The sequence below is a fragment of the Leucopleurus acutus genome (assembly GCF_964270905.1).
Source record: "Leucopleurus acutus genome assembly, chromosome: 3".
NCBI classification, from domain to species: Eukaryota; Metazoa; Chordata; class Mammalia; order Artiodactyla; family Delphinidae; genus Leucopleurus; species Leucopleurus acutus.
The window spans coordinates 77,990,980-78,013,037 of NC_139145.1; the positions used below are offsets into that span (position 1 = coordinate 77,990,980).

The window sequence follows — 22,058 nt, forward strand, 5'->3', positions numbered from 1 at the left end:
AATATAAAAATATATGTAGGAATACTATAGGACAGTAAAAACAAAACCTGACCCATATATCCGAATGACCACACTCAACTGCTATGGGACAGTTTAATTCCCAGTCTTCCTCAGAACCCAGAAGGGAAAAAGAAAAGGGGTGAGGGTAGTGATGGGAGGACAAATGAAGGACTGTCTCACTATCATACGACCTGGAAGCTCAAGGTTAGGAAGACTGGGATTCAAATCCCAAGACGGCTATCATTCCCAGGGACAGATTTTGAACACTATTCATGATTTCCAACTCCTTCCAACTCTGAGGAAGAATTCTGAAACATTTACTTTAATGGTTTGTACTGACATTACCCAAACAGAAGAACTGTATGCAACAAATACCATGGGAGAGTGACTAAAACTACAAACTGCCTGGCATCTATTTCTTGCGTCCTTCCCTACGTCATCGAATACTTTAATAAAATAACCGTAGATTCTCATAGATTCAGAGCAGCAATGAGCTAATCGATCCTCCAGTAAATGGGTTCTCCAATCAGTCAAAATCACAGAAATCAGTTCAAAAGTCTATGATTCAACAGTTATCAACTGGACTCATGGCCTGACCCTTACTTCAAGAAATAAAATAACCCCAAAGGCTTCTCACAATTGTTTGCTCCTTCTTCTTGGAACAATTTATTCACTTTGCTTCTCAAATACCACATTCTCCTGATACGCCTCATACCTCACTGGCCACTCCTTCCCAGTCTCTCTTGCTAACTCCTTCTCATCTCTTCAAACTCTCACCAAACTCAGGCTTTTTTCTCTACTTACATTCACACATTGGTGATTTCACCCAGTCTCATGTCTTTAAATCTCACTTAAATGCTACAAATCCCAGTAGGGCCTCCCCTGCAAACTCTAAACTCACACATTTAACTGCCCACTTTATATCTCCACTTGAATGTATAATAGGCATCTCAGATCTGTCCAAAACCAACTCCTGATCATCCCCACCTTAAAGTGATTGTATATATCTATTTTATTATACATAGTAATATGTCATATGTAACTACTATACATATTAAATACATTGCACATAATTATGAATATACGGGTATATATGCATATATATCATCCCAGTTAACCTGACCAAAAACCTTCATCCTTGACTCCTCTTTCTTTCCATGCATATCCAGACTAGTGCTGGAATTACCATAATAAACTCCAAACTGGTTTTCCTGCTTCCATGCTTGGCTCCCATAAACCTATTCTCCACAGAGGAGCAAAACTGAGCCTGTGAGTGAACGCAGCCAGATCATACCACTCCTCAGTTCAAAGCACTACAAATGGCCTCCCATGTTAATCAGAGTATGAGTTGAAATTCTTATGATGATTACAAGGCCCTTTTCTCCTACCGCTGCCCCCTTGCTCATTCTATAGCTGTATCAACCAAAAGCAAAGTAAGTATGCACCTGCCTCGGGGCCCTTTACACCTGTTTTCTCTGCTTCAAATATTCTTTGCTCTTGCTCCTTCATCACTATCGTCAGGTAAGGATTATCATACCCATTTTATAGATAAGGAAACTGAAGCTTAGAGAAGTTATTAACCCTTGGTCAAATAGCATGTAATGGCAGAGAGAGAATTAATAACATTATGCCAGGGTTACGGACTGTACATAATTACTGTTGCCTTCTTTTTGCTGGCCTTTTCAACGAACTCTCTACCCTTTTTTTCTTTTTAAGAAAAATTAAAAGACATGCTAAATCTTTATTCTTGAATCAACCACTATAAACTATTGTATTAAGACAACCCCCCCCCACACACACACACACAGTATGTGACATTTACCAATCATATTTAAAGGAAGAGAAGAAGAGCAAAATAAAGGTTTCTTATTATGCATACCTTTGCCAAGTTGACTGAAAGCCCAGGAATCTCTGCTAATCCTCCACCCATTATAGATTTCTGAGCTAGAATAACTCCAAAGGTAGGCAAACAGGAGAAATCAGAACTCCCTTCATAAATAAACCTCAAATCTTTCGGCTCCTTGATTGATGCTCCCACTCCAAGGGCGTACATAATAGTGTCCAGTTCCGTATAAGAAGAAGAAAATGGAGGAAATTTATGGCCAATAGCTCCAGCCTATGGAACAATTGTAGAAAATTATTGTTTCACTGATATTCTTGTCAAATCTTTAAATTTCTGACTTTTCAAAACTATTAACTGCTACATACTTAGCTTTGTGAATAGAATGTCATTTTAGTGAATCTGATAGGGTATCATCATAACTGTTTCACTATATTTTTTTAATAAAATCAATTGTATGGAAAAAGACTTCATTTACAAATAAGTACTTTTTTCTCGCCCACTTCTTGTTAACAGATAGTATATCTCATTTTCAACTTTCCTGTCTCTGATGATGGAAAAGCCTATTAATACAGTGACTGTTAGCTACTCAAAATTACAAAAAATAAAAAAATTATTATAAACAGGGATAATGAATGGCTCTATAAGATCTATTTTATAAAAGTATAAACAGATGAGCAAAACACTGCTTAATGCTTGTAAATCAGACTCCCTCATAATGGTTTTGGTTATAATTAGATTTTACCGTAAGCTCCTACCTAGGACTGTCCTTTATCTAACTGGATATTGTATTTTTCTATTTAGTGATGACATGCCTAGCTAATTTGTGAAGCATATGTTAGGTTATAAAAGAATCATGTCCAATTTTTGATCACTTTCATTCTAAAGCAAGAGTCAGCAAACAACAGCTGAGAATTAAAAATGGTTTTTACATTTTTTTAAGAGTGGTCTAAAAAAAGAAAAAGAAGATTATGTGTCAGAAACAGTACGTGGTCCATAAAGCCTAAAATATTTACCATCTGGCCCTTTACCAAAAACGTTTGCCAACCCCTACTCTAAAGTAAAATCACATTTATAAACTGATCATATTCTCAGGGTTACAATTAGATTGTTTATTTCATCACTACGTCTCCCCTGAGTCACAAAACACCATAACTGAATGTGTCAAATGACTTATTTCTTATTATTTATGCACTATAATTTTTTTTTTTAAAAAAGAAGTACTGGAGATAGGTAATCAGCAAACTTCACAAGAGCTATAACCACAGCTCTACTAGAATTTCTGACACAATGGGAGACTTTTTACTTTGCAGCCATGTTGAAATATTTCCAAAATACAATCTATCAATGCTTTTCCTTAAAAGAAATGACTCAAAAGAGGCACTAAGTTAAATATCCTTTTCTAAAGAGTTAGAAAGTGACTGAAGGACGATTTTCAAAAATGCTCCAAAAAACAAAAAAGACACTTGTTTATTACACTGAAGAAGAGAAAGTAAAAGTTACATTTAATATTTTAGCCTTATGTTCATTCAAATTTTATAAACATTCAGTACATGTTCTATAAAGTTTTATGGTCACTCACCTTTCCTATTTAACAATAAATTAATAGCTTGGAAAAGTATTTTTTGCATAAAAGAAAAGGAAAGAAAAGAAAAAAGTCTCCAGAGAAGGCAAAGCGTTAGGCTTTCTCTTCCACTTACAAATCCTGATGTAGCTGTTGATGTCACACTACTGGTATGATTTGCCGAAACTCCTCCATCTGAATCTATTTTATTTAGAGCTTCAATTACACTGCCAATTGATTCTAAAAAAAGGAATAAATAACAATAATAATGCTTTTTCCATCAACAGATGAATGGATAAAGATGTGGTGAATATTACTCAGCCATAAAAAAGAATGAAATAATGCCATTTGCAGTGACATGGATGGACCTAGAGATTGTCATACTGAGTGAAGTTAAGTCAGAAGGAGAAAGACAAATATCTATGATATCACTTATATGTGGAATCTAAAAAAATGGTACAAATGAACTTATTTACATAACAGAAAGAGAGTTATAGATGTAGAAAACAAACTTATGGTTACCAAGTGGGGAGGGAGACAGGGAGGGATAAATTGGGAGACTGGGATTGACATATACATACTACTATATATAAAATAGATAACTAATAAGAACCTACTGTATAGCACAGGGAACTCTACTCAATACTCTATAATGACCTATATGGGAAAAGAATCTAAAAATCAGTGGATATATGTATACGTATAACTGATTCACTTTGCTATACAGCAGGAACTAACACAACATTGTAAATCAACTATACTCCAATAAAAATTAATTTAAAAAAAATCAGTCCCACTATGGAGTGGGAAGAGCAATTTGCATATGTGAAATATCTAGCCAGTTATTTTACAGTGCTATTTAAATAGTGACCTACAGGACAAACTTCCAGATTTTTCCTATATAGTTGAACTATATTTCATTTGTACTGAAAAAAAATTTAAATCATGAATGATTCAAGTCAATCAACTTCAGGATAAATAAGGATGAACGAATTGAATTTTCTCTTTAGGATCACTGGAATTTAAATAAGACAGAGTGCTTTGGTAAACCTATTACATAAAGATCATAAAAGCATCATCTTTCAAATATCCTAAAGAGCTAATATTCCCCTGGTGAAATCCAAATAAATGTAAGTTATTTCCAAAAAAAAAAAAAAAAGCTTTTGTTACAGACGTGACTAAGAAAAGCTACAATGCTTTAGACAATCATTCCTATATCATCCAGCAAGCCTGCTGCAGAACCTTCGCTGGCATTCATGAACTGACTGCGTGATGTCAGGCTATTGCAGGAAAAAATCGTGAAAGACTCTGAATAGACCAAAGATAACTGGGTGTTTCCAACATACTCTCCCCACGTTATGATTCCAAAGAGGCTCTAAGCTTGCAAAGTCTTTGAGTGATTTTACAACTCTGTAAAGTCGGATCCTTGTCCACAGATGTGCAATTTCCATCTGGTGGAGGGACAACTAATCTTCCTTCTCTCCCCACCATCACCCCTCCTCCAGGATGCAACAATGTCAAGATTACCCCCCAGGTCTCTGTACAGGTAACTGCTCAGAAAACATTACTAAAAATTCTTCCAGAGAAAACCACCGTTATGACCAGTGACTACGGACAGAATTCAGAAGCTGCTATTCTGGGGTCTAAAAGGTTAATAAAGAAGATTCACAGAGTATCCACATATGCCATAAGGTTCCAAAAGCTCTGGGACCTTTCTAACAAACCTTAGATATATGGGCCTCCTTCTAAACTCAGACAAAAACTATAACTAAACTACAGAATGTGAGATGACCAGGGCTCTCTTCCATTCCTGGTGACACTAGGTAGGTTTCTTGCCTACCAATCCTCCTCTTACCACCCCATTTAGGCTGCTGCCTAGATGGGAGGCTATTTAACTGAAAGTAACCTTGGTACAGGCTGGCAGTACTGCACTCAAAGACAGACCACCTGAGTTAACTCTTGGCTCAAACACTGAGAAAGCTTGGGCCACTTACTCAGCTTTTCTGGGATTTAGTTCCATCATCTGTAAAATGAAAATGATGAAATGGGTGCTCGGAAAGTCGTGATTCTACAGAAAGTGTAAGATTTTTTTTCTAACTGTACTTCAAATACTAGGGTTATCTTTTCATTTGTAACTATATAATTCATCATTAGCTTTTTCTTTATATTAGTCTAATACTTTTAAGGCAATAAAATGGAATTCTGACCTCAGAGAAGAGTTTTTAAGATACTTCTTCCTTTTTCCTTTTCCTAATTTTCATTGATAGGTGACTGCTATTCGTAGACTAAATTTACCTCATATCAAAAAAAAAGAATACAGAAAATGCTACCGCTAATGACATAACAATCATGTTATCCTCTGACTGAGAAAAGTATAATGAAAATTTCAGTGAGTGTACCAGCAGATAGGAAAGTAACATTGGGATTAAAAAAAAAAAAGAACGTCATTTTTCAGATATATTCTTCTATCAAACATTAAATATAATACTAGGAAGGGAAAAAAAAAGATTTTTCTGTAAAATAATCCTGATTCATGATCCTTCCCAGAAAGGTCCTTTAAATTTCATATACTATATACATATGTGAGTTATACTAGAAAAAATAATGTGACTTTTATTGGCCGTCTCTTCCTGTGGCATATCATAGATGATTCAATAATTCAAGGTAACAAGCATTGACTAAATCCTTTCTATGAGTTCAGCACTATGCTAGCACCAAATACAAAAGGACATACAAGATACATTCTCTGCCTCCAAAGGAACTTATTATGCAGTTAAGAAACCACACACTTATGAAACAAAAGCAGTGGAAAGCAGTCATGATTAGACGCTCAAGTGGTAAGAGTTCAGCTAAGAAAGAGCTGAAGCCCAGAATATGAAGCCCAGAATATCTGGGGAGGTTTTGTTGAACATCTGGGGCTTGAGTTTTTCTAAAGAAGCACCGAGATTAGCAGAGGTGATAAAAGGAATAAGAGGCATCTTAGAAAGGCAGAGAAACAGCAGCAAAGACAAAGTGCTAAAACAAAGCAAAATCTATTCACTAGAGAGAAAAGACCTAAGCCTAAATAATGTAAGACTTAAATAAACTTTTGGGGAAATAAAGAAAAATCAGGTCAGATAAGGAGCATGTGATTAGATAAGGCAAGACTTTGAAACCAACCACCAGACGGGGAACAGATGCATTGAGCACAAATGGGTAAACACCTCCTTTCGTCCCCTCAATCACACATATACCAAAAACTCAGGATCATAAGAAAACTGAAAAACTGACAGTGGGAGTAACATACATACTTTAAATTGGAGATTTCTAATACCTACTGGAGCAGAAAATGTGCTCTTGATGATCTGAGCATCTAAGTTATCACAATTAAGAAGACAATTCCATAAGAGAAGAGAATGCTTTGTTGCCTCTGATTACCCAACCAGGACTAAACTGACTTGGGACTCTTTACCTTGAATTCTCTGAGGCTTGGTGGCATTATCAAAGTCACAGATCTTCGTCCAGTTAGCCTTCACCGCCTCAGGAGTCATTGGCTGAGTCCTCTGTCTTACAATGGCTCCAAGGGTCCGCTCCCATCGTACTGGTTATAGAAATAAAACCAAGATACTGAACACATAGTTTAAGAGGGAGACAAAAAGTAGAATTCATGAGTCCCCTGAATTTTTTTTTTTAACATCAAGAAAAATGGAATTTGGAAAAAAGATTCTAACTTCTAAAGATTTTTACTACAAATTTAAAAAAAATAACAAACCCATTAGGATGTCAAATTTCTTTTTCTAATATTTGAAGCTGAAGGGAAAACCTCTCCCTCCTCTGACTATGCCAGATACTACTAAAGGTAGGATGAAATGCTGAATCAGAAAGTTAAATTATATATAATCACACCAAAAGACTGTCTTCATCACCACAGAACACTTAGATAATACACTTCAAGGTAACAGAACAGAATAGAGCTCTGTTGAATAGCAAACTGAAAACTAGTGGTGATAACAGGTCAAAGACTCCAGATAATCAAATTAATATATCACACAACCCCACATAATTCTCCCTTTTCCTCCCTTTGCTCTTCCTCCTTTTCCATGGGAAGTCAACTAGATTGCCCACCCAGATTCACAAAAATCATCATTGCTGCATAAGTTCCATAAAGATAATTTTTAACATTTTAAAAGCCTGAGGAATAAATAGAACCTTATTTAAACAGAACGGTCAGACTTTGATGATTACTAAATTGAAGGTTTGTCCTGGGAAATGACAGAAGCTTCTAGAGATTTCCTATTGATAAAGTCCCATATACAGCTTTTATTGCAACAATTGATCTTCCTTTCTTAAAAGATGTCATAAGACACTTAAAAATGTTTAAATAAGTTACTTCATAACTTAGAGAACAGTCATTAATAATACACTACAATATGTTGTAACAATGTCATCCAGTAATGGAAGCCTTTTAAATAATTCAATTAATTTTGATACCAGCATCCAACTGAAAACTTGAATTGGGATATTGGAATGTTCACAATTTTTTTTAAACACCATACAGTAATTATCCAATTTGGAGCTCACAAGGTTTAAGGACTGGGGGAAGAGAGGATTTAAGCCAGATGAATTTACTATTGGGCTGAAGGAGAATAATTTCTATAGATCAGCTGCAATTTCTCTTCTAGAAAGCTGTCCAGTGTGATTCCCCACTGTCTCCTTCTGATGTCTCATGCTCCAAGGAAGAAAAGAATCACTGAGAGAACTGGAGAACTTGCCTAGGACAGAGCTCTTCCCATCTTGAAAAAACGCCCTCCCTCCCACTCACTACTCTGCTAAACAGGCATGTGGGGTGTCGGAGACATGGGAATACAAACATCAATATAAAGAGAGACTGTGCTGTCTGAAGAAACAGCCAGTTCTGAATAGGACAGGACAAATATTGAATAAGCACTGCTAATAGGAAAAAAATTGAAAAGATCCTTGAAAATACCACAGGCCTGCAGGGCAATTTCCATGTTTTAGAAGACCTGTTGCTATAACAATGTTTGAGTTTGATTATGCGTGCACTAAATCCAATGGTTCGGCATTTGACAAGGTCTTTACCCAGCTCTACCTGGATATGCAGTTTTAAAGATACGGAAATAATGTATGGCAAACCAAAAACCAAAAGACACTTACATTTTCCAATCCATCCTGCTCCGACCTACCAAAAAGAGGAGGAAGAAGTTATACCATCTAATGTGAAATTACTAATAAAATTTTTATGAAATTAACAAAACAGGCAGCTATCTTTTTACAAGTATCAGAATGCTAGATGACAATGGATGAAAATAATGCAGCTCTGCAAAAGTCTGTTGGCCCACATGACTTTGCACTATTCATATTATCAGAGTAGAAAAATAAAGCAACACAATATAGCAGAAATGCATGTAGCAGAAAGGCATGACTTTGCACAGAAACCAAGGTGTGATACCAGTTCTTCTACAGACTAGCTGTCTGATCCTGGTTAAATAATTTGACTTCCCTAAACTCAAGATTCCCCTTATGTAAAATCAGGATAATAATACACTCTTCATGAAGTAACCATGAAGGTTAAACAATATAAATACCAAATTTGCCCAGCACATCACTTGAAATACATGTCCTTCTGGAAAGACTTAATGAATAAAAAAAATAAAAAGCAAAGAAAAATAAAGCCAGGATTTGACTTAATGAACTACATATACTCATTTTAATGAAACACCTTTATATAGAAATAAGGCAAATGACCAAATACATTAATCACTGTACAGAAAGATGGTATTTTTTCTAGAAGCCATTCAAGGAAATTCTCAGAAGAAAATGTCTGATGTAAGAAAATCTGTTTGTCATATCTTCAAACACCACAACTACAGTGTTCCACATGCATATAACGGAAGAAACTGTACCAGCCGACAGCACACTTCTCAGTGGCTCTAATCACTCATTCCTTTACGTATATTAACAGGACAATCGGCCTTGATGCTGTCAAGAGTAGTTAAAATGGCAGTGGTACTGATAACAGGCAAGAAAAATATCATCTTTTACCATACTTGGGGAGTGAAGCAACAAGCTGCAAACTCCTCACAGGTGCTAGAAACAACAGCTCCAGTCGATCCAAAAAATCTCTATCTGCCACTCTAGATATCTATCAAAACTTGGCAAACAAAGTGTCAATTTACATTCAAGGTTTAAGTCAGGATATTACACACCTCTCTTACTGTATTTTGTACTCAATCTCACACAGCAAATGTCCCTTACTAAAAATGTTCACAATATAGTAAAATAAAAGAACAACATACAAAACTTCATCTACAGCATTATCCTAGTTATCTGTGTATGTTTGGGTGTGTGTGTAAACTGTATACCTAAAAAAAAAAGCCTATTCGTGTAAAATGCACATCTAATAAAAGACTGGAAAAGAATATCCACAAAAATATTAATAGGAGTTATCTCTCGATAGTGGTAATGTGGGTGATTTTTATTTTCCTCTATATACTCCCCTATATATTTGAAGTTTTCTACAAAAGCATATATTATTTTTGTTCACAGAATTAATAACAAACATAAATGTAAAAGACAAAGAATTTTTTAAAAATTCCTTAATGAGATAAAAAGACAGGCAGACCAAATTTTGAGCTCCACATGGCTTGATATTATTAAATTTCTCTTCTGTAAATCTAGAGTTGTAAAGTTCTTTCCACCTCTAATTTTCCACAATTCACAATCAACGACTGTGATTAAGAAAGCAGAGGCACCTATCTCTGCATAGACATGTGTAGACTGTTTTTCATTTACTAAACAGCTTTTTATTCAAATAAATCAGGCTAATATATATCATTCATTTCAAACTGAGCCAGGTAATTTTGCTACCAAGAAATATCTGGATGTCATGTATTCCACATGCAACAGGTTTATTATTATGCTACCACAGAGAATCAGATAAAGGGGGGTGGTCTAAAATATAACAGTTCATGCTAGAAAAGAAAAAAGAGATCAAACTCAAATGAGGACTAAAAAATATATAAATCAGCATAAGGAGATCTAAAGGGACTTTGATTATAGAGTGAAAACTGAACCTCATTGGATGGTAGGATTATGTGTGGTTTTTATTTTTATAGCAAACATGTAAAGCTTTGCAACAGGGAAACATAGCAAAGTTTATTTTTAAAGTTAATACAAATAATAAGTTGTATTTTCTGATCTATCATACCCAGACTGAATTCCTGCTATACTGATATAATAGTTAAAATTGAGGGGTGACTGCTCTGTACGCTAAGAGTTTAAAAATATGATCTCCAGTTCTCACAACAAAACCCCAAGAAAACGAAAACTCAGGGAGGTTAATTTGTACAATATTCCAGCGAGCCAGCAATTACCAGAGCAAGAAATCAAAACCTGGCCTGGCTGACTTTAAACCATCACCTCTGTCCTTTCACTTAACTTACTACTCAGCATCTCTAACCAAATGAGACTTTCTGTATCTGACTAAACACATCAAACCAGTCAGTCACATTTTCATTTGACAAGAATATCAGAAATGAAGAACTAGGGAAGAACAATTTACAAAGTTGCTGTTACTTTCTCAAAAAAGGACATTAGTCATACTTGTTCCTTAATTATAACATATACCTAATATTAAAAAATATACAAGTGATACCAACTGATGCAGATTTTTACAAATGTGAACAATTGGAAAATACTAATTTTTGAATCATTTTTTTATATTTAATTACACAAATATTGCTTTGGGAGAAAGTGCAAAGGTGCAGAATACCTCAAACAAGCCACCATTTTCCTCACAACTCTCATGGCAAAGCCAAAGGACCAGGGGTGCCACGTAATCTGGCTTCAGAGCTTCCAGAAGATCTGAAATAAATAGCCAAAAAAAAAAAAAAAACTATCAACAAGAATATATACATATTCAATCAATCATTTTACTTTCTGAAAATTCCTCACTTATAAAATTATAGGTTCAGAGACTTTTTAAATAAACAAGAAAAAAACTAGATATACATAATTAATTAGTATTAACATCCAAGGCTTTTAGAAGAATCTTTTCATCCCAATGGAGACATTCAGGCTTCTAACATAGAAGGCATCAGATATACCTTTCCAAGATGGGTAACGTACTGTTTAGAAGACAAGTTAAAGCTGCCTTGGCAAAGACTGGTGAGCAAAGGCATACATAGCATAATGAACTTAGGTACCATTCATTCCCAAAACTATTTTGCTCTCCCAGAAGCTAGAACACTACAAAACAGCCTTGACAACTGTAATGACAGTAAGATGATGTAAAATGGACCTTGCAACCATTACTGATGAGTCACAAAGTGTTCCTGATATATACCTTCTGTGAGCAACTTAACAGAGCAGAAAGGTACTACACAAGGAGCATGAACACCTAGATTTTACTGCTGGCCCTGCCATGTAGGCAATTTAGGGCATTGAGCACAGCACTCAACTCTCTTGGACGTGTGTCTGTATCTGTTAGATGGTAATTAAAATGCGTTACCTGCCTATTCTACTAAGTTGCTGCAAGGTTCAAATGAGACACGATTTGTAAATACATCTTATAATCTTTAAAGAATCAAAAAAATGTAAATTTTAACTGTGAAGGGACAAAATATAGTTTTATATTTTAAAGTGACAAAGATGACATTTACAGTCCCTGTAAATTAAAGAGCAGCTCTAAAAACCTTTCACTTTACAGTATTCCTGACCCCAGAAACTGTGAGATAATATATACTTGTTGTTTTAATCCACAAAATTTGAAGTAATTTATTACACAGCAGTAAATAACTAATACAGCTTGGGAAGTTAGTTCATGAGTATTCATCCTAAGATTATGTTTCATTTCATATAAGAAACATGTAAGTCACATATATGACTTTCCATTTTTCAAATATATTTCAAAGGGGGAAAAGAAATCGCAAATGTCTCCACACATTACTCTTAACACCTGGTTCTTTAACAAATAATTCCTTTGACAGCCTGTAAGTTAATATTTCAGAGGAAAAGAGGAAAAACGCTGAGGCAAAATAAATTTTCAGCTTTTTCTAAACTATAAAAAAGTAATAAATACCAAAATTTAAAATAACACAAATTCAGAATCTGAAGGGCTTTTAAAAATGATCTGTAACAACTCTCTTCTTTTACAGAAGAGAAAGCGGGTCCAGAAAGATTAAATTATTTGTCTAAAGTACATCTTATTCTCCAAACATCTTTCACTAGGGTTTGGTGGGCATAAAAGATACTACATTAAACAGTGACTTAACATCTCTAGAGGTCAAAATTAATGGAAGCTACATTCTCAAAGGAAAGCAAATTTAAAAGCTAAAGTTTTGTTTGTTTGTTTGTTTCTTTGTTTTGCAATACGCGGGCCTCTCACTGTTGTGGCCTCTCCCGTTGCGGAGCACAGGCTCCGGACGCGCAGGCTCAGCGGCCATGGCTCACGGACCCAGCCGCTCCGCGGCATGTGGGATCCTCCCGGACCGGGGCACGAACCCGCGTCCCCTGCATCAGCGGGCGGACTCTCAACCACTGCGCCACCAGGGAAGCCCTAAAAGCTAAAGTTTTCAATGTTTTCTTGAAAACTTGCTGCTTCCCCAAGAAAGTCTACAGCCCATGGTAAAAAGTGACTTAGATAGGAGTCTAGCACAGAAATGATAAGCATAAAATTCTAAATAGTGGTTGTCTCTTGGCATGAAGCAGAGGAATAGAATAGAAGGTATAAAGTTAGATGCAAGTAATGTTCCAATTCTTGGGTTGCGCAGTGAGTTCATGACTATGCATTACATTTTTTTTTTTTTTTTTTTTTTTGCGGTACACAGGCCTCTCACTGCTGTGGCCTCTCCCGTTGCGGAGCACAGGCTCTGGATGCACAGGCTCAGTGGCCATGGCTCACGGGCCCAGCCGCTCCACGACATGTGGGATCCTCCCGGACCAGGGCACAAACCCGCGTCCCCTGCATCGGCAGGCGGACTTTCAACCACTGCGCCGCCAGGGAAGCCCCTATGCATTACATTTTGATGCTTTACTTCTTGCCAGTAACCTACACTGTTGTGCATACATATGTAGTATTATACTTAAATAATCCAGTTCTTTAACAAGAATTCCTTCAATAAGATATGAGAGTATAAAGAGTTTTTAAAATAAGGGACTTTTTTAAATGGCCCTGTTGACAAAAGAAAAGGAAAAAAAATTAGATCTCAGGTACAAATAGCTCTTCTACACTAAAGCAAACTGGTTAGGCACAGCTCTTAGGAAAAGCTAGCAAGTACATACTTGTTTGGTATTACAAATTCCAAGTTCTAAAATGAACGTTAGCTCAAACGTGGAAAGTAAAATGGCACTGTGAAAAAGCACTTGTATGCCATGAAGCAGCTAATTCTAAAGTAATTTCACTCATCAATTGTTTTGTACTGTTTCACAGAAACTACTTTTAAAGTATTATAGATATTTTCTTTTTAGAAATATGTTAAAACCAGGAGTATCAAAAACCATACACAGTTTTTCACCAGTCAAGTATTCTATTTATTATATAACTAAATAAATAAGCATTGGCTCTCAATCATACATTTAAATTTTTAAATTTAAAACTTTGTGTTTCATGTTTTCAAAGAACAAAGTTGGAAGACTCACATTACCTGATTTCAAGACTTACTGTAAAACTATAGTAATTAAAACATCATGGTATTGGTAAAAGGACAGGCCCATAGATCAATACAACAGAACAGACAATCCAGAAATAGACCCACACATACATACATGGTCAATTGATTTTCCACAAAAGTGCAAAGGCAATCCAAATCAAGAATGAGGAATAGTCTTCAGGACAAATGAACTCGCAGTTTCTTCCACAAATAATTGGCACTTTTTTAAAAAGGAGAATGAGCTATTATATGTTAAATAAAACTTAAGAGATACAGTAACAAAACGACTGTGAACCTCGTTTAGATCACTGTGGAATAAACTAACTCTAAAAAGATATTTTTTAGATAATGAGGAAGTTTTCATATAAATCTGGTATTAGACAATGTTAATGAATTATTTTATTTGGTGTGATATTGGCATTGTGGTTACAATGTCCATATCTGTTAGAGACACATTTCCAAGTATTCATTAGGTGAGATGCAATATCTAAGATTTGCTTTGAAATGTTACAGAGAAAAAGGGAGAGGGTAACAAAATAAATAAATCAATAAAACAAAATCATTTTGAAATATGCCCAGAGCATTCTGTTCTCCTTAACAAAGGCCTATACTCAAGGGAAGCTACCAGAGCCTTATCTGACTTAAGGGAAGAACAATTAGACTAGTGGAACCCCTCTAGCCTTCCTGTCTCAAATAAGGGGAGAAAAAGAAAAAAGGCTAAAAAACTCTACTGAAGGTGAGAGTCCAGAGACTTTGACCTGCTAAAAAACATGGGGATTTAATCATAAGATTATAGAACACTTCCCCTCGCCATAATTTACAGCCACTTCAACAGGGCTCCAGTATAACAACAGTGGATTACAACTGAGAGAGCTGAAAACACAGAGTACCTAGGGAAACCCAAAGACAACAGGGGACACAAAAACAATGACAAAGAGGAAAATGTAGCCTCTGACACCAACAGCTACAGCAACCAATAAATGCAACCTAACTCCTAGCTAGATAAACATGAAACCTCACAATAAAGCTCTGAATACCACACTTTCTACTACCCCAATACATCATGTTCTGTTTTCAACAAAAATTTCAAGGCATGCTAAAAGGCAAGAAAAGTACAGGCTGAAGAGACAAAGCAAGCCTCAGAACTAGCTTGAAATATAGCAGACATTTTGGAATTATCAAACTAGGAATTTAAAGTAACTGTGATTAACATGCTAAGGGCTCTAATGGAGAAAAGTGGACAACTTACAAGAACAGATGACTACTGTAAGCAGACAGAAGTAAATGCTAAAAAAATCAAAAGGAAATGCTCAAAAACAAAAACAGGGCTTCCCTGGTGGAGCAGTGGTGGGGAGTCTGCCTGCCGATGCAGGGGACACAGGTTCATGCCCCGGTCCGGGAAGATCCCACGTGCCGTGGAGTGGCTGGGCCCGTGAGCCATGGCCGCTGGGCCTGCGTGTCCAGAGCCTGTGCTCCGCAGCGGGAGAGGCTGCAACAGTGAGAGGCCCGCGTACCGCAGGAAAAAAAAAAAAATATATATATATATATATATAACATTTTGAAATGAAAAAAGAAAAATCAGTAAGCTTGATTTGAATATATGTCAATAGAAACTTCCCAAACTGAAATGAAATGCAAAGAGAAAAAAAGACAAAAAAATAAAAGGGAATAGAATATCTAAGAACTGTGGTATAATTACAAAAGATAGATTGGGACTTCCCTGGTGGCACAGCGGTTAAGACTCCACGCTCCCAACACAGGGGGCCCGGGTACAATCCCTGGGCAGGGAACTAGATCTCGCAACTAAGAGTCTGCATGCCACAACTAAGAGTTTGCATGCCACAACTAAGGAGTCCACGTGCTGCAACTAAGGAGCCTGCAAGCCACAACTAAGGAGCCCGCGAGCTGCAACTAAAGGAGCCCACCTGCTGCAACTAAGATCCGGCCCAACCAAATAAATTAATCGATTAATTAATTAAAATTAAAAGAACAGGCACATAATGGTAATACCAGAAGTAGAAGAAAAAAAGAAAACAACAGAAGAAATATTTTAAGTAGTGATGGCTGAGAATTTTCCAAAGTTAATCACAGATCCCGGAAGCTCAGAAGACATCAAGTAGAATATTGCCAAAAATCTACACCTACTGTTATGCATACTATATTCAAACTGCAGAAAAAACAAGGAGAAAATCTTGGAGGAACACAGAGGGAAAAATACCTTATGCATAAAGAAACAAGGGAAGAATTATGTCAGACTCTCCTTCAGAAACCATGTAAGCAAAAGAAGAGTGGAGTGAAAGATTTCAGGTGCTGAAAGAAAAAACTTACCAACCCAGAATTCTGTACCCAGTGAAATTATCCTTCAAAAGTGAAAGAGACTAAATTATATCTCAATAAACCTGGGTGGGGGGGTGAAAAAAAAAGTGAAAGAGACTAAAGAGAATAAAAAAACAAGGTAAAGACTGGGAAAAAATATTTGCAAAACACATATCTGATAAAGAACTTGTTTCCAAAATATTCATGGAACTCTTAAAACTCAACAACAAGAAAACAAAGAACCCCCCCCCAAAAAAGAAGAAGAAAACAAAGAACCCAATTTAAAAATGAGCAAAAAATAAGAACAGAAACATCAAGGAAGACAAATAAATGGCAAATAAGCACAGGAAAAAAATGCACAACATCATAAGTCATTAGGGAACTGCAAATTAAAACAATGAAATACCCTATACACCTATTAAAAGAACTAAAATGCAAAAGACTAACAATAATAAATGCTGGCAAAGATGTGGAGCAACAAGAACTCTCACTCACTGCTAGTGGGAATGAAAAACGATACAGCCATTTTGGAAGACAGTTTGGAAATTTTTACAAAGCTAAAGATAGCCTTACCATACAATCCAGCAATTATCCTCTTTAATATTTACCCAAATGAGTTGAAAACTTACGTCCACACAAAAACCTGCCCATGAATGTTTATAGCAGCTTCACTCACAATTGTCAAAAATTGGAAACAATCAAAATGTTCCACAATAGGTGAATGAAAAAAACATTGTGGCACCTACATACCATGTAATATTATGTAGTGACAAAAAGAAATGAGCTTCAATCCTTCCAGACATTTGTGAAAAAGAGGAAAGGATGAAGAGATGGAACACAGGGGATTTTTAGAATGAAACCATTCTGTATGATCTATAACCGTGGGTACATAACATCATGCATTTGTGAAAACGCATATAATCATACAACCTAAAGAGCGAGCCCTAAAGTAAACTATTAACTATAGTTAATAATAATCAATCAGGGACTTCTCTGGTGGTCCAGTGGTAAAGAATCTGCCTTCCAATGCAGGGATGCGGGTTCGATCCCTGGTCAGGGAACTACGATCCCACATACTGAGGGTCAACTAAGCCCGGGTGCCACAACTACCGAACTCACATGCCTCAACAAGAGAGAGAGTGTGCCACAAAATATAGAGCCCACGCACCCTGGAGCCCATGTGCCGCAACTAGAGAGAGAAAATCCACATGCCACAACTTGAGAAAAGCCCGCGCACCAAAACGAAAGACGCCACATGCCTCAACGACCCGATGCAGCCAAATAAATAAATAAATAAATAAAAATTGATCAATACTGGTTCATCAATTGTAATAAATGTAGCACACTGATGTAAAACTGTGTGGGAGGAGGAGTATATGGGCACTCTCTTTACTACCTGCTCAATTCTTCTATAAACCTAAAACTGCCCTAAAAAACATAATCTATTAATTGTTTAAAATAATTACTATTATAAAACAGTAAGAATGCTATTACCTCATTCTGTAAAGAAAAAATGTATGTATGTCTACCTAAACAAAGAGAAAGTTTATCTCAGTGTGGTAGAATTATGGGCCAGATTTTGTTTGTTTGTGCTGTCCTAAATTTTCTATAATGAACATAAACTACATATAATGCTTTTTTAAATTGTAAGGAAATTTTTTTAGCTACTCAAAACACTAAATACTTTTACAAAGCTCACACCACACAGGTATGTGAGGAACAGCATTAAAAAAATCTAAACTACTTACCATCAGGCAAAATGTTCTGGGTCAACCGTGATCCAGCAGTAGGGGCGATAGTGTTACAATGAATGTTGCTTTTCTCGCCTTCAACTGCAAGACAATTTGAAAGGCCCAGAAGACCCAGCTTTGCAGCACAATAATTTGCCTGGCCAAAGTTGCCATATATTCCTGAAGCCGATGAAGTCATGATGATCCTAAAAGGAAAATCAATCTCTCAACATCATCTTTTCTATATTTTGATAATGTTGCAACTCTAAGCATTTTTTTTTCTTTTTCATTACTATTATATCTGTCAAAAGCAACTCTGTATACTGCCATTAGGTCCTTAAAGTCATGATTCATATATTTAAATTAATATAAGTAATAAAAGTAATCTCTCAAAATTCAACTGCGAGATTTTATTGTTTTAGAAAGAATCCCTGGTCAGTATCAAATGAATTCAAGTGTAAGAATGTATATTCATTATCTACTGAAAACAATAAGTATTTATAAACATAAAATAAACTGCCAATTTACAAGTTAAAATTTTAGTAAGAAATATTAGATCATGAAGTTCTAATTCTTTAGTCCTCATCACTTTGCTCCTTTCCCTTTCTGGATAATATTAAATGCCTCATATTAAAACAATACCATCTCATAATCTGACCTAATCTCACTTACTCTACTTAGTAGAACAAGTAAATCCTATCATTTACTTTCAGAAACTGCTAGTATCAGGATATACTAGAACTCTCCAATAAGAACAGATATCACATGCAATTTACTTCTAGTAGATGTGTGTGAACACTAAGTTAACAGGAATAACTTTTACATTAGAGCCCATGGGTCCACTTACTAGGTCTGCCACGTCTGAGTCACACAGATGCAACTATAAGAGTCTTACCGTTCCTAGTTTACAAAGACTAACTCATGTCTGACCAGTGCCAGCTAGTAGAAAACATCCACTCATCTCTCCCCAGTTGGTCACTGGACACAAAAAATGATATTTTGGTTAGAGAATAAAGTACTGCTGAATCCTCAATGTTTGTACTGCTAAAATATCAGAGAATAGCAGGAGAATCATTAATAATGAAAAGTAGGAGGTGAAAAGAAATACTAAGTTGTCCAGCTCGTTAATCTATGACTGACACCAGTGTAACGGGGAGGCATCTGCCAAAACTACATTTAAAAAGCCTGTGCATATCTGAAGGTGTATTTTTCAACGTCAAAGCAATTCTTTTCCTCTGTACATAAGAACCCACACACGCCATCTCCAATCCCCCTTGACAGCCACATACAACTCTACCTTCCAAATTTCTGTTTCTTCATGTGATCCCACGCTGCCCGGGTCACCAGGAATGAGCCCCGCAAATGAACTCTCTGGATGATATCTAAAACGAGAAATTTTTATCATGAATATTGTCAAATCTAGACAGAGCTATCTCAGAATCAACATAAGCAATGACTTACTTATACAAAGATGTTCATTTTATACCTAGCATTCAAAATCAACTATTGTCACATTGCACTCAGAGTAATCATTTTAGCTTTAGTTCCAGTTACATAACCAATCAATAATTCATACCCATTTTGCCTATAATTTATGATTAGATTATCTAATATAGCTAACTTTATCATAAATACAATGCCACCTAAATACGATGCCTATGCACATCTAAGTACAATGCCATCTTTAATTTTTGCCTACTTTATATAAAAATTCATTAATACAAATAACCAAGAATTTTACATATATAATTGGGACTCAACACAAACATTAGTTAAAGCATAATCAAAACCACTCAGTTCTTCATCAAGAAATGTTTATAAAATGTTCAGTATATCCCTAAATCCCTATTTTTAACAGGATTTGCAAATGAGTTAGAGAGAGCTGGGGGTCGGGGCGTGGAGGTGTAGGAAAGAGGGAGAGGGGAAGAGGGAAAAAGAGAGACAGAGAAGCCTGCTTTCTGAAATGTCAATCTAATGAACAGACAACTTGGAGGATGATTCAGATAAACAAACAACTCTAGATTTAATCTTACTCTGATGAAACCAGAAGAGGACACACTCCAGCCCCATGAGAGCTCAAAGCAAAGCACCAGCTTAAGTCTCCTCTGCCAACAAATTCTATCTTTCTCAGCTCCTTTTTTTCTTCAGTTCTTATAAGTGAATTGGAAACTAAAAGCCTGTCTTTGCTTACTTCTAAGTCAGAAAGATATCTTGCTTCTTCCAAAAGAACTTCTGGCAATATTTCCCAGAAACACACTCTATAAACAATGATGTAATTCATCTCAGTTACCATGCCTGCCACCATCTCAGCCACCAATGCTTGTTTTAGTTCTGATAGCCAGTGAAAGTAAGGGCAAAAAAGAGCAAACAGGATAAAAAAATTTTATAACTGTGATTGTTCATCATCTAAACTCAATCTTTCCAACATGACATTCCTAATGGAAATTTTTCCTACTTATTAGAAGTTTCAAAATTATGTCTAGGTTTTTCCCACCCACTTCTCCGATCTCCATCATTTTTAGTGCCTCAGACTCTCTTCCATAGCCTGCTCTTGCTCTTGAAATAAGAATCATACAGCCAGACAAGCATGCAAAAGGCTGTTAGAAACAGCTAATACTGCAAGAAAATGCTGACAATCTCTCAAAGAGAAAAAGGGAAACGGACGAAAGTCACAAAAGCCTTTTCTGCCAACTGTTCATTTTCAGTTTTAAAGCTTATTCATCACTTATATTAGCAGAAGCAAAAATAGGTAGAAGCAAGTTTTTCCTTAAGTGTATAAATGTATCAAATATTAGAAGGCTAAATGGATAAGTATGTTCCAGAGAACATATATTTAAAATAACTTACCCCAGTCTTCATCACTTATTCTACCAAAGGAACGGTCCCTCAAAATTCTAAAAAATTGATATTACATATGTTGAGAAGAGAAAGTCAACACTTAAAAAAAAAAAAAAAGTTTGCATGTACATAACTTTATTGGAAATTTAAAAAGAAATACTCACCCAGCATTGTTGATCACAACATCTACAATATAAAAATATTCAAGTCACAAATATAAAAGCAAGCATATTAATTTGCCTTTGCTTACAACTCACATTTCTTTCAAAAGTGTTCCCTGCCTCCCCCCCGCTCATGGAAAAGTAGATATAATAGGTAACAAGTGCTAGCAGAACAAAATTTTATCCCTATAGCAAAACAAAATCTGGTTCACAAAAGCACAATAAATACCCCATTATATCAGTGCTTTCCTCTCAAGTCTACATACCTAAATGTTTCCACCTCTACCTTCTGCCAAAATTCTGTGAGCTTATTCACAGAATTAGCAGTCACACAACTCTTAGGTTCTTAGAACTCAGTGGTAATCGTAAGGCATCCCTCAATTAACTTCAAAATTCACTGGGAAAATTAAAAGTTTAAAAGATTTTTCCTTGCCACTGAAAAGTCAAAAGCCCAGAAAGGAAACCATTAGAGTTAGAAACTGATGGCCTATCTTAATACATAATTGCATTCTCAATATAAAAAAAAAGGGATTACTTCTTAAGGTTCAACCACCATCTTGCGGCTATTTTCACCTTATGACTTCAAAACTTTGTGGTCGCTATCCCTGTGTCAGACACTATGTGAACACATCTCTCATAAGCTCAACCAAATATAGCTAGAAACATATATACGCTAGACCAAAAAAAAGGGGGGGGGGGACACATTCAAACTACAAAAATTAACATTTTTCAGATTATAAACATGTTGGGCTTATCAGCAATAGTTTCCCTCTAGTAATTCAATAACCTTTTACTAACAATGTATGGGACTAAGTCAGGAAAATTAAACAATATATTTGAAATGCTTCTTAAAAATGAAGATTTTTATTTTATATAATTCATCTTAATTAATTTGCAAGATACTGAATCATTTTAATCTGAATCATTATAATTATCTAAAATATTCCACTGGGTCCTCTA

The 22,058-nt window shown here is 35.8% G+C and overlaps 1 protein-coding gene across 1 annotated transcript in view; it reads right to left on the minus strand.

Annotated features, from left to right (window-relative positions):
• Positions 1 to 22,058, minus strand: part of HSD17B4 (hydroxysteroid 17-beta dehydrogenase 4) — a 91,606-nt gene that overhangs the window by 51,699 nt on the left and 17,849 nt on the right. The window contains exons 5-13 of the mRNA XM_082836765.1: positions 21,102 to 21,123; positions 20,947 to 20,993; positions 19,397 to 19,481; positions 18,118 to 18,305; positions 11,176 to 11,267; positions 8,559 to 8,583; positions 6,856 to 6,984; positions 3,541 to 3,644; positions 1,880 to 2,116 (exon numbers count right to left, since the gene is read on the minus strand). Coding sequence (XP_082692891.1) covers positions 1,880 to 2,116; positions 3,541 to 3,644; positions 6,856 to 6,984; positions 8,559 to 8,583; positions 11,176 to 11,267; positions 18,118 to 18,305; positions 19,397 to 19,481; positions 20,947 to 20,993; positions 21,102 to 21,123 — 929 coding nt within the window. The remainder of the gene's footprint in view (positions 1 to 1,879; positions 2,117 to 3,540; positions 3,645 to 6,855; positions 6,985 to 8,558; positions 8,584 to 11,175; positions 11,268 to 18,117; positions 18,306 to 19,396; positions 19,482 to 20,946; positions 20,994 to 21,101; positions 21,124 to 22,058) is intronic.